Here is a 13,178-nt window from a genome sequence, read left to right as displayed (position 1 = left end):
CTCTTTCTCTTTCTCTTTCTCTTTCTCTTTCTCTTTCTCTTTCTCTTTCTCTTTCTCTTTCTCTTTCTCTTTCTCTTTCTCTTTCTCTTTCTCTCTCCACCCCTCTTGGACCCTTTCTTCTCTCTCCTTTATTCTTTATCCTCTCCTATCTATTCTATTCTACCTCTCTTACCTCTCCCCATATCTCATCTCTGTTTGAATTCTTACACGATATACAATTAAGTCAGACTAACAAAGTTCATGATTCCCTAAGAATTCTTTAGGCAAGACAAGCTTAGGATAGGGAGTCTGCTTGAACACACTTGCTTTATTTTATTGTCTATCACTCAGAATCATTAGTCAAATTAATATTAATTCATGCTCTAAATGCACACTTTCATTAGAGGCTCATTACCATGGGCCAAGGCATTGCTATTTTGTTCTTTATTATTAGTCCAGTTAAGATGGAACAGGGTAGAGTTTTCAGAAGCAGGAGAATTCTGGAGACTACCATATTTTCTCAAGTATGTGATTATTACAGAATGTAAATACTCTTTGTTGCAACCTTAAGTCTTCCCCTAATACCTTACCCATTCCATAGTTTCTTAATAAGACATATTAAGAAGTTTTTAATTTCTTAAATATTTTCTTATTTTTAATAGAATGAAATTTAAATTATTTGTACAGGAATGAGACAGTAGCTCATCAGAAAGTTCAGCTGGTAGAAGCCCTTGCCATACAAGCCTGAGAGTCTCGGGAACCCACACTAGAGACAAGGATTGACTCCTAATTGTTACCTTTTGACATCTACACATGTAGTGTGGTGTGTGAATGTGTAATTGTGTGTGTATGTGTTTATGACAATGCTTATACATACATACTCCATATATATACATGATGATAGTAAAATTGGTAAAAAGAATGAGACAAATTTAGGATGAGTGTTTTAAACTGATCATTGTCATGGTTTAGCTTTAAAAACTGTAACAGAAAATTTTAGAGTTGCTACATGTGAGGATTAGCATTGAGCTCAGGGTTACCATTGAGCTTATATATCCTACATAATTAAGAGTATATGATTTCAAAAGCTGTGATCTGTGATCTAATTGTACATTGATATTTTATCTTCTGCTTTTCTCCACTCAATGTCTGTAATCCTTTCCTATTACTGATTCTTCTGCATGTTGATTCTATCATATCATATTATATTGTGTTTTGAAATTCCTTTACTACTGAAACTGTACTAAAACCCAACAACAAGCCTCTTCAAAATCATAAACAAATTGAAAATATCAAAGTTTCCCTGCCAAGTTAAAGGAATTACATTATGTATGTTTAAACGTCTTGGTTATGATTTTCCTTGAGCCATGCTGTCTGGAAGCAGCACCTTTTCTGTGTTCAACAAAACTTGAGTGGGGTAAGTGGGATTCTGTGACATAAAGCCAAATGAGATTGGAAAAGTCGGTCCAAACGGAAGAGATTCCATCTTCTGTTCTATCTAAGACCTTTTAGAACTGTAATTGCTAATATACATTATGGATATCTGGGAGGGGTGCAGAGCATTCAGTTTCAACTCAGCTTAATTTGATCAAGGACTTGTCTTTCATTTCTCTTTTAGAAGCCATTATCATGAGAAGAACATAAGAGAACTTTTTGGGTTTCATGTCATCTCTGTTTAAACAGGCACTCTCTCAAAATCCCAGACAGAGCTTAGCTGAGTATGGGTTGAACAGAGGCAGAATATTCTCATAATATTTTCAAAATTGATTTTTTTTTCAAAAATGATTCATGTAGTGGAAACTTTCTAGGCATAGTACTTCAATTCTGCACTGACTTTATATGCAGTTTTAGAAATCATGCAGAGAACTTTTTCTAGATGACAGAGAACTGTGTTTTGTTACACAGTTTGTTACACTAGGTTATGTTACTTTCATAAACAGACTTATTTTTGAATGACTGATCTGTTCCATTTTCTATGTATACATGATAGGTTGTAGGTTTGAGAACTAGAGGTACCAGAAAGGACATCAAATACCCAGGGACTGGAATTACTGATAGCTGTGAGCTGGCAGGTTGGTTTTGGGAAGCAAACATAGATCCTCTGCCACAGCAGGGTGTGCTCCTCATGGCTCTAATCCTGCTCAGGATTCACCCAGAGGTGTTTGAAAATGGTAATTTTCATTCAAAGTATCATTGCACTTAAATAGAGAAAACTCCCCCCTCCCCCCTCCTCTCCCAATCCTCCTGCTGTTTCATCAGAAGGAAAATGGGGCTGGGTAATATTTGAACTTCCCACTGTAGTAGACTAAAATAGAGGAAGGACTTTTTTCACACATAATGTCAGAGGTTTTAGTGTGTGATCACTTGGCCTCATAGCACATGGAGAAGCAAAGCTGCCCACTTTGTGCCAGACAAAACATAGAAACAAATAGGACAGGCAACTTGGAAAGCCACATCGCTTAATAGGCAAGAACTCATTGACTTTCTTCTTATCGTGAGGCTACAACTCTTGTTATTGCTACCATTCAGTTATAGTTCAATTATAGATCCTCATGAATCGATTACACGGACACCAGATAGGGTGGTATGGAAAACAAGACAAATATTGTGTCATTGCCCATGTGTTTATTTCACTACATGAAAGTCTGCTGCAAGTACTATAAATTGGCTGAGATAAATCTGGCAAAGTATACACTGATAGGTTTTAGAAAGCATGGAATGGAAAAAAAAATTCCATTCTGTTGTGTGGATGTATTATCAAATGTTCATGATGGTTGTGCCTTTAACTGTTGGACACCTCTGTGGTTCTGTCGTTAGGCTATTTGTCCTTAGATGGGTGCAGGCCTTTTAAACTACTTCCTATTGTATGGCAAGGATGAGCTCAGTGGTTTCTAAGTTACTTCTCAGTTTCATGAGGAAGAACTATTGCACATGATGGCACACGCTTACTTCCCTTCGTCTTGGAAGGAGAAAAGTTTTCTGTCTCTCCTCTATGTATACAGTACCCAGCCACCCAGGATACTGGTAGCGTCGATTGTCGGTGTATTTAAACCTTATGTTCAGCTTGGTACTCTTTTAAACCAACAAAAAAAATGAAAAAAGTAAGGAAATACCACGATGACCAAATTCTTGCCTTGGGCTTCATAGTGCATTGAAAACAGAGCATTTTCAGTGAAGTGTGCTGTCTCCAGGGTATGGATCTAACAGAGTCACCATACTGCACATTCATATTCTGTGTGTGTGTGCATCACTTCACTTTTATCAAGTGGATTAGCACTCCTTGGCACTGATTTCTTAAAGGAGACAGATGTTTATAGCCAGTTATATTAGTGGATTGGATTAATGATTGAAATGTCCTTTGCTTAATGACAGACTGGAAATATAGTAACTGCAATAAATAAAAATTAAACCTCTTTTAATAAACAAGGATCATTTTCAGCAAGTGCTAGAAAGCAAGGCAAATGTTCACACAAAGATAGACTCTGGCTATTTTTGTTATCAGTGGAAATCCAGGTTTTGTACAGTGTAGTGTTAATTCACTCCAGAGCTGTCTTGTTAAATAGGTTCATTAATATGTTGCCATAAGCTATTCTTTTTGAACTTGACACTATGATTGGTGCTTTGCCCAAGGACCAGTTGATATATTATAAGTTTAGTCAAGAAGGAAAGGACAAAGCAAAACTTGCTCACATGCAAATTAGTGGGCCAGGGTCATTTGTGGCTCAGTCAGATTAGTTGGTTTCAATCAACAGTTTTCACTGTAGGCATTTTTGTTTTCTTTGAAAAAAATAATGAAAACCACACGAGTGTGTATCTGTGTGTATATTTGTGTCTCTGTGTCTGTGTGTATTGCTGAATTTCACTCTCATTTGTTATGAAACAAGAGAATTATTCCTCTCTGATTTTGATACTCTGAGATACATATTTGTTTTTTAGTTATCTCAATTAGTGAAAAAATGCATGTTTTAATGTCTTCAGATATGTTTTAAAGTCAGATTTCTACCATAAAGCCTTTAGAGACACATATAACTGCTTCATAATTTTCTTCTAAAAACAAAATTGTCAATGTAAATTTTTAGTATGCATCCATGAAGTCTCATTTTTACACACATTGCATTTTTACTAACCCACCTCATGCTCCCTTTTAACATAGACTAATGGCTTTGCAATGATATATTTAAATTATAGGGAACACAGTATGATGAAATGATTGCCTAATAGGTATGTTTGATCAAGCCTCAAAAGTTATTGAATGAGGTTAGCATTTTATGTCAGAGTGGCTTACGTGAGTTCTAATGTCTGGATGATTATTAATAGACTTTGTGTTTGGAAAGATGTTACTAGAAGTAATCATTTTGTATTACTTTGGTCTGAAATAATGAGAGAATTCTTTTATAGGAGACGTGTGAAGGTGATGGCATTTTAATCTCAAAAGGATTTAAAATGTCCAAAAATATCTTTTAAAAATTTAGGAATGATAAAGATTCTAAGTCCAAATTAAGTAAAAATGAATAGTAAAGGACTGAATTTGACAGAGAGCTTATAGAGTTGGAAGCTTCACTCCCCCTCTGCCCCCGGCCCCCTTTAACAAAAAAGTGATCTACCATTCAAGTCTTGCCTTAGAATCAGAAGGACTAGAAAACCTTTAAACTCCTTCAGTGATGGTTTGTGAATTGGATAAACAGTGTTTCTTGCATTTTTATAGTTCACTTAAGCAGTCTGATTTTGATCTGTATCTGTGGAGTAGACAGGCTACAAGTGGCTCCCCATCCCCCCAAACCAATGAGCAGATACATATGTTCCTTAAAGGAGAAACTTCCCGTGTTCATATGGAAGCTATCTAGCTTGCTATAGGTCCAAGACTTGACCTCCCTTTTATTTGGCTATCATTTGCTTAATTCTTTAGATTCTTTGTGGTAGACTTTTGATCAAAAGAAACTTTTTATTCTTTATCTTCTTTTATTTTTTTCATAAAAGCTACAAGAAATGTGTAATTAATAACTTTGTTCTTTATGTTAGTGATATGAGCAAGTATGGTATAAAACATCTTACTAAAGATTAGAGCATGATGACTTCTTTATTTGTGACTACTTTGATTTCAAGCACTTGAAAGTTTTATTATCTGGAAAAAAAGAGCAAGTCATCTGGTGTTATATATTATGAAAATCAGAACAGCTACTTGTACAATTCATACTCAATGGGATTCCAGGCAGAGGTCAGATCACACAATCTGGATCCTGAATATTTGCAATGTAGTTGGGAATATAGTTTGCATACATACACATACATGTGGAGGTTCATGCATAAAATGACATTTAGAAAGCTACTGAAAGAGAAGGTTTTTTTTTTTTTTAAATCATCATTTCACTTGATTTTCACATTGTTATTCTCTTGGAAATTAAAGCTAATGAGAATGAGCAAATCATGATTGTTGTGTTTGATTCACAGCTGATGCTGAATGGTGAAGGATGTCAGTGCCCGTGCGTTTGCTCCCCCCACCCGGTATGTGTGTGTGTGTGTTTACCTTAAACTAGGAGGGTATTATCTTAAACTAGGAGGGGGTTAAACATATTGGTGCTGTAAATCACATCTAAAACTTATTCCCATTCTTCCTCGTTTTGATTCTTTTGTTTGAGGCCAAGGTAGTATAGAGAGAGAACGTACACTTTACATTCTGTACTTTCAAAGTTTCGTATTCTATGGAAACTAATCCTGAATTTCACCACAGTGAATGTGAATTCAATTTCTTTCAAGTTTCTGTAAAAATTGATTGCTCTGGCCAGGCAGTTTGATCATGGATTGCATGGATATTTGGGCTAAAAACATTTCATAAGTATACGAGTGCCTATATTTGTGTACATGTATGTGAGCACATGTAGATAGATTTGTGTGTGTTTAAAAGTGTATACAGATATGTGGCCTAGAGCTAAGTCACCATGGGTGGAATTTCATTGTCCAGATAACAGAAGACTAAGTCTCCTGTTTCTGTGAAGAAGCCACCTGGAGAAAATGATTCATGTCTTAACATGGACGATTCTTTTATATATATACTTAAAATTTTTAATTAGTGAAATAAAGAGCATTATGTCTAGTGTTAATCACCCCCACTGTACAAACTTAAGTGATGCTATAATACAGCACCTTATTTGGATATGTTTTAAATAATTGTGAGCTCTAAGAATGTTTTTAAGTTTATTGTCCTGATTTACAATTCAATGAAATTAGTTGAGGGTAAGACTTAGCATTTTTGCGACAGGAATATTTTCTATCTTAGAACATACTGGGCATACTGTTTAGCTATCTTGGCAGTCAGGTTAGATGGTCTAATTAAGACGGATTTGTTTGTGTGTGTTGAACGTGGTAGAGGTATGCACAATGCTCAGCATTCTCTCAGAAGGTAATAATAGTTCTGCTTCTCTCAATTATGTTGAAGTCTTTTTTTTTTTTTTTTTTTTCCGAGATAGGGTTTCTCTGTATAGCCCTGGTTGTCCTGGAACTCACTTTGTTGACCAGGCAGGCCTCGAACTCAGAAATCTGCCTGCCTCTGCCTCCCAAGTGCTGGGATTAAAGGCATATGCCACCACCACCCAGCTTTGTGTTGAAGTCTTAAATGATCAGTTTAGGTTCCCTCTGTCAATTTTCTCTTTTAACCTCATGATCTAAAAATCTGCTTTATAGTAGATTTACTTTAACAAGCATTTTGAATTTATTTGTTCTTCTAGTTTAAAAAGGAATATTGCTATGAAGTAGAATGACACATAATTGATGATTTACCTTCATTCATGTGATTGTCCATAAAGTTCATCTAGAAAAACCATTGCTGGTGTGAACAAATTTAGATTCCCCTCTTTACCCGGCACTGGTAACTATGACAGTTTTTAAGGTTGAAGGAATTTTATGGATTGAATAATCTCATCAAGTTTGCAATCTTTCGGAAAAAAATCATTCCTGTTCCATAACATTTTATATCACATTCTTTCCCTGGCTGTATTATTAAAACCAAGAAAGGACAGGATTTTGTCACACGTCTGCCTGAGCTTTTATCAGATTTTTTTTTTTTTTTTTGAGCAGCCCAGAGTGCTAGCATGCTGCTGTATTTTAGGTGTGACCCATGCAAGCATGTGTCTTTATTTAGGAATAGAAACCGTTCTCTGTGTTGTTTGTTTAACAGATGTACAGATCAACTCCGAAAACATCTTCAGTATTCTCTAAGCATCTTCTAAGACAATAGCTTCCTGATAGTTGACAAAAAGAATCAATACTTGTAGAAGGCATTCTAAAGCCACACACATGCTTTGTGAAGTCAGTGCTGGGTACGATTTTCCAAGGATGTGATTTCTTTTTTTTTTTTCCAGAGAAAATGTTCACTGGAAAAGTTCTTGGCACACAGTGAAACATCGTGCAATCTGTTATTTGTCTTAGAGATAATAACTGGCGGGTGGCTATAGTCTTGTGCTATCTAACTTATGACTTGAGAGGGGAGTTTCTTCCACTCAGAAGTATTGCAAATGTGCTTATATTTACATAATATGTCACTCTGAAAAATTATGATATAATTCCAGTAAAAAAAATGCTTTTTCTTCTATAGCTACTTCAAAGTATACTCAAATAAATTAACCAATTTTTTTAATAAAAACGACTAAAAAGAACATGCCCCTACCCCCCACAGCACAATATAAAACCCAAATGACCTCTCTGCTTCCTCTTTGAAGTTTTAGCAGTTTAACATTCTTTGCGATGTAGGTTAGTAAGGACTCTGTTGAACATAAGACATCAGTGAGTCATATGCTTTCTGAAGGTCTGTTCTTGGGTGGAAGAAGGAACTAAATTTTGAGTAGATAATTTAATTAAGTTCTGTTTCTTTTTTTTTTCTTTTTCTCAATACCTAATGATGTTGGTGGAGTAATTTTTAACTTTTGACCCACTACATTTTTCATGATAGTGATAAATCAGCAGAGATCTAAAATGTTTCTTTCTTCTAAAAAATGCCCTTTTTTCCCCAATATGAATGTATTTAGATCAATTCAACTTTTAAGTATTTTATCTTAATTCCCTTTTCATTTTCCCAATCACGTTGACATTAATATATGGGCATAAACCATTTGCTCTTCATTTTGATAGACAGGTAACCTTCATAAGTCAGATTATAATTTCTACAGACATTCTGTCTTTTCATACAGAATTTTTATAGCTTTGGGCAACCTCATTCACATTATTTCAGTTACTCATTGTTAAAATGTAGGTATGCCAAGGAGAAAAGTTGCCACACAAATGTTAGGGTTGTTGACCACTTGACCAAAGAAGGACCAAAGTGTATTAGATAAGGATGAGATAATGGGAAATATACAAAATATTTCAGAATTCTGTAAGGAGAGGCAAAAGGTGTGTCCCAAACCAGTATCATTTTATGTGTAGGAACTCTTGATGTTATGAACGAGAATATCCTGTCTTCTAGGTCAATTTTAAATATAAGTGCATAAATATATACACACTCATATAAGGTATAAGTACTTACCCTGAGCTTGTAAATATGTAAATATATGTAAGTGCATGCACACGCTCGTGTGCACACACACATGTCATTGAGTTCTATCGGTTACTCCAGAACTCCTGGGTTCAGCTGATCTTTCAGCATCCCGAATCGCTAAGACTACAAGCACATGCCACTATACTTGGTTTGCAATAACATGGGTTTTGTTTACATTTATAGTTTAAATAATAACTAATGTTTTAGTTTTTTTTTTTTTCTTAAAGTTTTCCCCTTCAATGGTTAGCACTAAAATTGCCTTGTAATCTTTCACATGCACTCCCAAGGCTACCAGAGCCTCATCTGACAGATCAATACAGGCATCCTTAGATGCTGTCAGCGAAAGCAACATTGAAATTCAAACATTACAAAAACATAGTTAACCTGTGTCCCAAATTACAAAGAAGGGCCCTAGTTTCTTTCATTTGAGACTCTCATGGACTGACCAGGAAAGGTACATAGTCCTCTTCCTTTGCAGTGTTGCCCTCCCTGGCTAACCCTTTGTCTTGAATCTTCACTCCTTTAATCTAGTTTTGTTACTGCATGGGGGACCTTATGTGGATCTGTGATGGATGGTGATTATCAGTGCGTAAGGAGAACATTGTAGTTTTTAAAGTGCTGTCGAACTGTGTTCAACAATAGTTACTGAAATATCACCTCGTCAAGGATTGTTTACACGTTAGTACATTATCGTGTTCAGTGATTCATATCACAGCAACTTTGAGTGGCTGGAGCTGTTCAGAAGCAAACATCCACCCATGCCTTTCAAGCTAGTGGAGTTGTGCAGCCCATGGAGGAGTTACAGAAAAAAACACCTAAGCCATGATATTAATTTGAATTTTTCCAGCACATTGAGAGTTTTTGGTATAACCTACTTTACTAAACTGGTCCTCCCAGAAAAGCCTGTTAATAACAAAGAAAGCTTGCTTTATTAGAAATTAGCACGTAGAAATTTCAGAGAGACATTTTGAGTGATGACTTAGGCAACACTTGAGTTTTTCAGCCTAGAGCTTAAAGAACAAAGACCACAGAGCCCCATTCTGAACTGGCTTTTGTTAATATGCTCTTTCATTTGTAGGAGACTATTTATTTCTCAATATTATTCTACTCCGGGTCACTAATATCACTTGGATCTAAGCTTGATTGTTACTAAGGTCTAAGGCAGGGTCAGTAGCACTGGCATGGGAAGAAAATCACCAGAAATTGCTAAGATCTTGTCATTTCAGCCTCAGAATGACAGTGACCTGTATCAACTTCCATATTGTTCTCTAGGTGAGACCACAAGGGCTTAGTGGATTTCCACAGAGTCCTGGTGAAACCTCACCTGTCACTGTAACACATGTCAGGCCCTACTCTCAACTTCAGGATGCTACCCTTAGGTTTTAAAGAACTTCTTGGTAGGGCATATCAGAAATGTTCATTATCCTCTTTCCTGGTAGTGAGTGGGTAGTTTTCACTCAGTTCATGACATAGCTGTCTGTTCTTTTTTTTTTTTTTTTACAAGAATCTATTTCTTTGAAACTATATTCCTCTGAGTGTAACAATACAAAAATGCAACTTAGTAATAATATGTACATACTATTTCATGGGAGTAAACATTCAATATATGTTTTATAAAACTAAACATGAACATCTGTGTTCTGTAAACAGCAAACCTGCATATATATATAATATAAATTCGATAACATGTGTAGATATATATGTACTTATCATTGACCATAATTGAAAGCAAGGAAAATTAGTCAAAAATAACATGGGTGGCAATGATTAAGATTATGGCTATGAGATTTTTAATATTCACAGCCTATCTTAAAAAAAATATGCCAGTCAGCTTTTACATTAAACTGTTTCAAATATCAAAGATTTGCTTTTGTCTGATTGCTTCTTTTTGTTTTCCTATTTGAAGCAATCTCTCTCCCCTGCCCCCCAGAGGAACTATTTTATTGTGCACCTTGGAAGACCTTGAATAGACTGTAATATATCCTAGATTGGGTTACCTGTGCATAATCTTCCAATAACCATGTGCCTTCATTTTCACTATGTGTTCACAGATATGGTCCGGAAAAAGAACCCCCCTCTGAGAAACGTTGCTAGTGAAGGCGAGGGTCAAACCCTGGAGCCAACAGCTACAGAGAGCAAGGTATCTGGGAAGAACAAAGAATTGTCTGCAGATCAGATGTCAGAAAATACAGATCAGAGTGATGTTGCAGAGTTGAACTCGAAGGAGGAACACAGCACGCATGGCCAAGAGCCATCTTCCAGCAGTAAGAAGGACTTGCAAATCTCAGGCCTGAGTGAGAAGGCTGGCTTCAATTATGAAAGCCCCAGTAAGGGAGGGAACCTTGCCTCCTTCCCACATGATGAGGTAACAGACAGAAATATGTTGGCTTTCTCATCTCCAGCTGCTGGGGGAGTCTGCGAGCCCTTGAAGTCTCCTCAAAGAGCAGAGGCAGATGACCCTCACGATATGGCCTGCACCCCATCAGGGGATTCATTGGAGACAAAGGAAGAGCATAAAATGTCACCAAAGGCCACTGAGGAAACAGGGCCAGTGCAGAGTGGTCAAGCCAACTGTCAAGGTTTGAGTCCAGTTTCCGTGGCCTCAAAAAACCCACAAGTGCCTTCAGATGGGGGTGTCAGACTGAGTAAACCCAAAGGTGACTTATTGGTGAATGACAACCCAGACCCGGCACCTCTGTCTCCAGAGCTTCAGGACTTTAAATGCAATATCTGTGGATACGGTTACTATGGCAATGACCCCACAGATCTGATTAAGCACTTCCGAAAGTATCACTTAGGACTGCATAATCGCACCAGGCAGGATGCTGAGCTGGACAGCAAAATCTTGGCCCTTCATAACATGGTGCAGTTCAGCCATTCCAAAGACTTCCAGAAGGCCAGCCGTTCTGTGCTTTCTGGCGTGCTGCAGGATATCAGCTCTTCACGGCCTGCTTTACTAAACGGAACCTATGATGTACAGGTTTGTGTTTTCTCTTGTGATTTCCAGGAGGAGGAAAAAAAGTGATTCGTGATGAAACGTGAATTCATATTTTCATGTTCAGTGTCAGCTCCCAAGGCCAGACACATAGCTTTTAGGCCCAATAGAAAAGATGGATGTATCTCATTCCTACTCCACTCCAATGTGTATTCAGAGTTTAATTTCCCATTGGCAGGGAGCAGTACAAAATTTGGAAAAGTCTGTTCATGGAATAAGCTAAGACTCCTATTTCTTGATCTACTTCATGATAGATATTTTCGGCCCTCCAGCGATGGCAGCGATCTCTGACTGCACATGATGATAATTCATTGCCTTGTTCTAGTTTATGACTATTAGGCTTCTCCTATATTCTTTCTCCTGGGTCAATCAGTTTTGTATCTTAAATTGGTATTTGATTTTATACTTAGTCTAATTCGAGTTGAGTAATATCAACAGCGACAGAGACATACATACTCCTGAAATATCAAAATCACTACAAATGAAAGTTTAAAGTAACATTTTACATTGACTAAAAATTTCAATGAGACTGTAAGTAGTAAGGAGCCCTGAATGACTTTTATGCAAGCCAATAAAGCATCTCTTTGTCAATTTAAGGAAAATGATAATAATTTATGAAATGTTTACACTTTTATTGAAACCTATATGCTGTTTTCATCTATTTTTCTGCCCAGTTGAAAGCAGAAATGACATGAAAAAATACTAAAGTGTAACAATTTAATTTGAATGAAACATTGGAGTACATATAAAAAATTTAATATTTAATTTTAATTTTCATCATTTTAGCATAGTTGAAGCTCATGACCAGTCTGTAAAGAGTATTAAGTTTTGTTGCATAATATAAATTGTTATTGTATTATAAGGAGAGGGAGATCACAAAGTATGTGATAGCTAACATTATTTATGAATTATTAGAAATACTGTAGAACTAATGAGTTCCCATAGCACTTATTTAGTCCAGAAAGTCCTTTGACAGTCACTTTTTTGTCATCTTCCTAGCCATAGTACCTCATTCTTACAATTTTCTACTGAACAGCATCAGTTAAGAAATGCACAGAAAGTTAGGTTACAAAGGATAGGAGTAAAATATTTTGCAATATTTGTAAAAACGATCAGGATAGAAAATTCTGAGTCCAGTCAGCATCAGAATGGGCATCAGCATTTGAAAGGGGCTATGGACAAAACTTAATAAGCCAGTTTCATCTTTAAAATTTCCACCTTCTCAGTGAATTTCTACAAATAGAGTTATTTCTGTGGAGCAATGAATTAAGGCGACATAGTTATTATGCATAGAAGCTGCATGCTTTTGAACTCCTGTCTTATTAAGGATCATTTCGCTGTCTTATGTCAGATACACTCTGCTGTCAAGCTCTGATTTGGAAAGCAAATACGTGTTTTTAGATAAAAGGGTTGGAAGTGCATAAAGTCAGTATGCGAAACGGTGTTTTATAATTAGCAAGTAATATGATGTTAATACCTGGATTTCCGGCAGTTTCAGTTTGTTCACTCTGGGGACGACTTCTGAGGGAAGCTGATCCCGGCTGTCAGGAAGGCTCTAAAAAGATTACTAAGGCCTAGGGTTTGGAAGAATTCAGATTTTTAAACACACTTCCATTTCCCCCAAATAGTTATTTGTTAGGTTCTTAGTTATTTATAGTAAGGTTTATGTTTGGGTGG

General features: G+C 36.4%; 1 protein-coding gene across 13 annotated transcripts in view; it reads left to right on the top strand.

Annotated features, from left to right (window-relative positions):
- Positions 1 to 13,178, top strand: part of Trps1 (transcriptional repressor GATA binding 1) — a 238,163-nt gene that overhangs the window by 33,185 nt on the left and 191,800 nt on the right. For all 13 annotated transcript variants that reach the window (XM_029469685.1, XM_029469683.1, XM_029469682.1 and 10 more), the window contains exon 2: positions 10,558 to 11,486. In XM_029469685.1, the coding sequence (XP_029325545.1) occupies positions 10,560 to 11,486 (927 nt within the window). In that variant the 5' untranslated portion in view covers positions 10,558 to 10,559. The remainder of the gene's footprint in view (positions 1 to 10,557; positions 11,487 to 13,178) is intronic.

This window comes from Mus caroli, chromosome 15 (genome assembly GCF_900094665.2).
Source record: "Mus caroli chromosome 15, CAROLI_EIJ_v1.1, whole genome shotgun sequence".
Taxonomy (NCBI): domain Eukaryota; kingdom Metazoa; phylum Chordata; class Mammalia; order Rodentia; family Muridae; genus Mus; species Mus caroli.
This window is presented reverse-complemented; position numbering and strand designations above follow the sequence as displayed.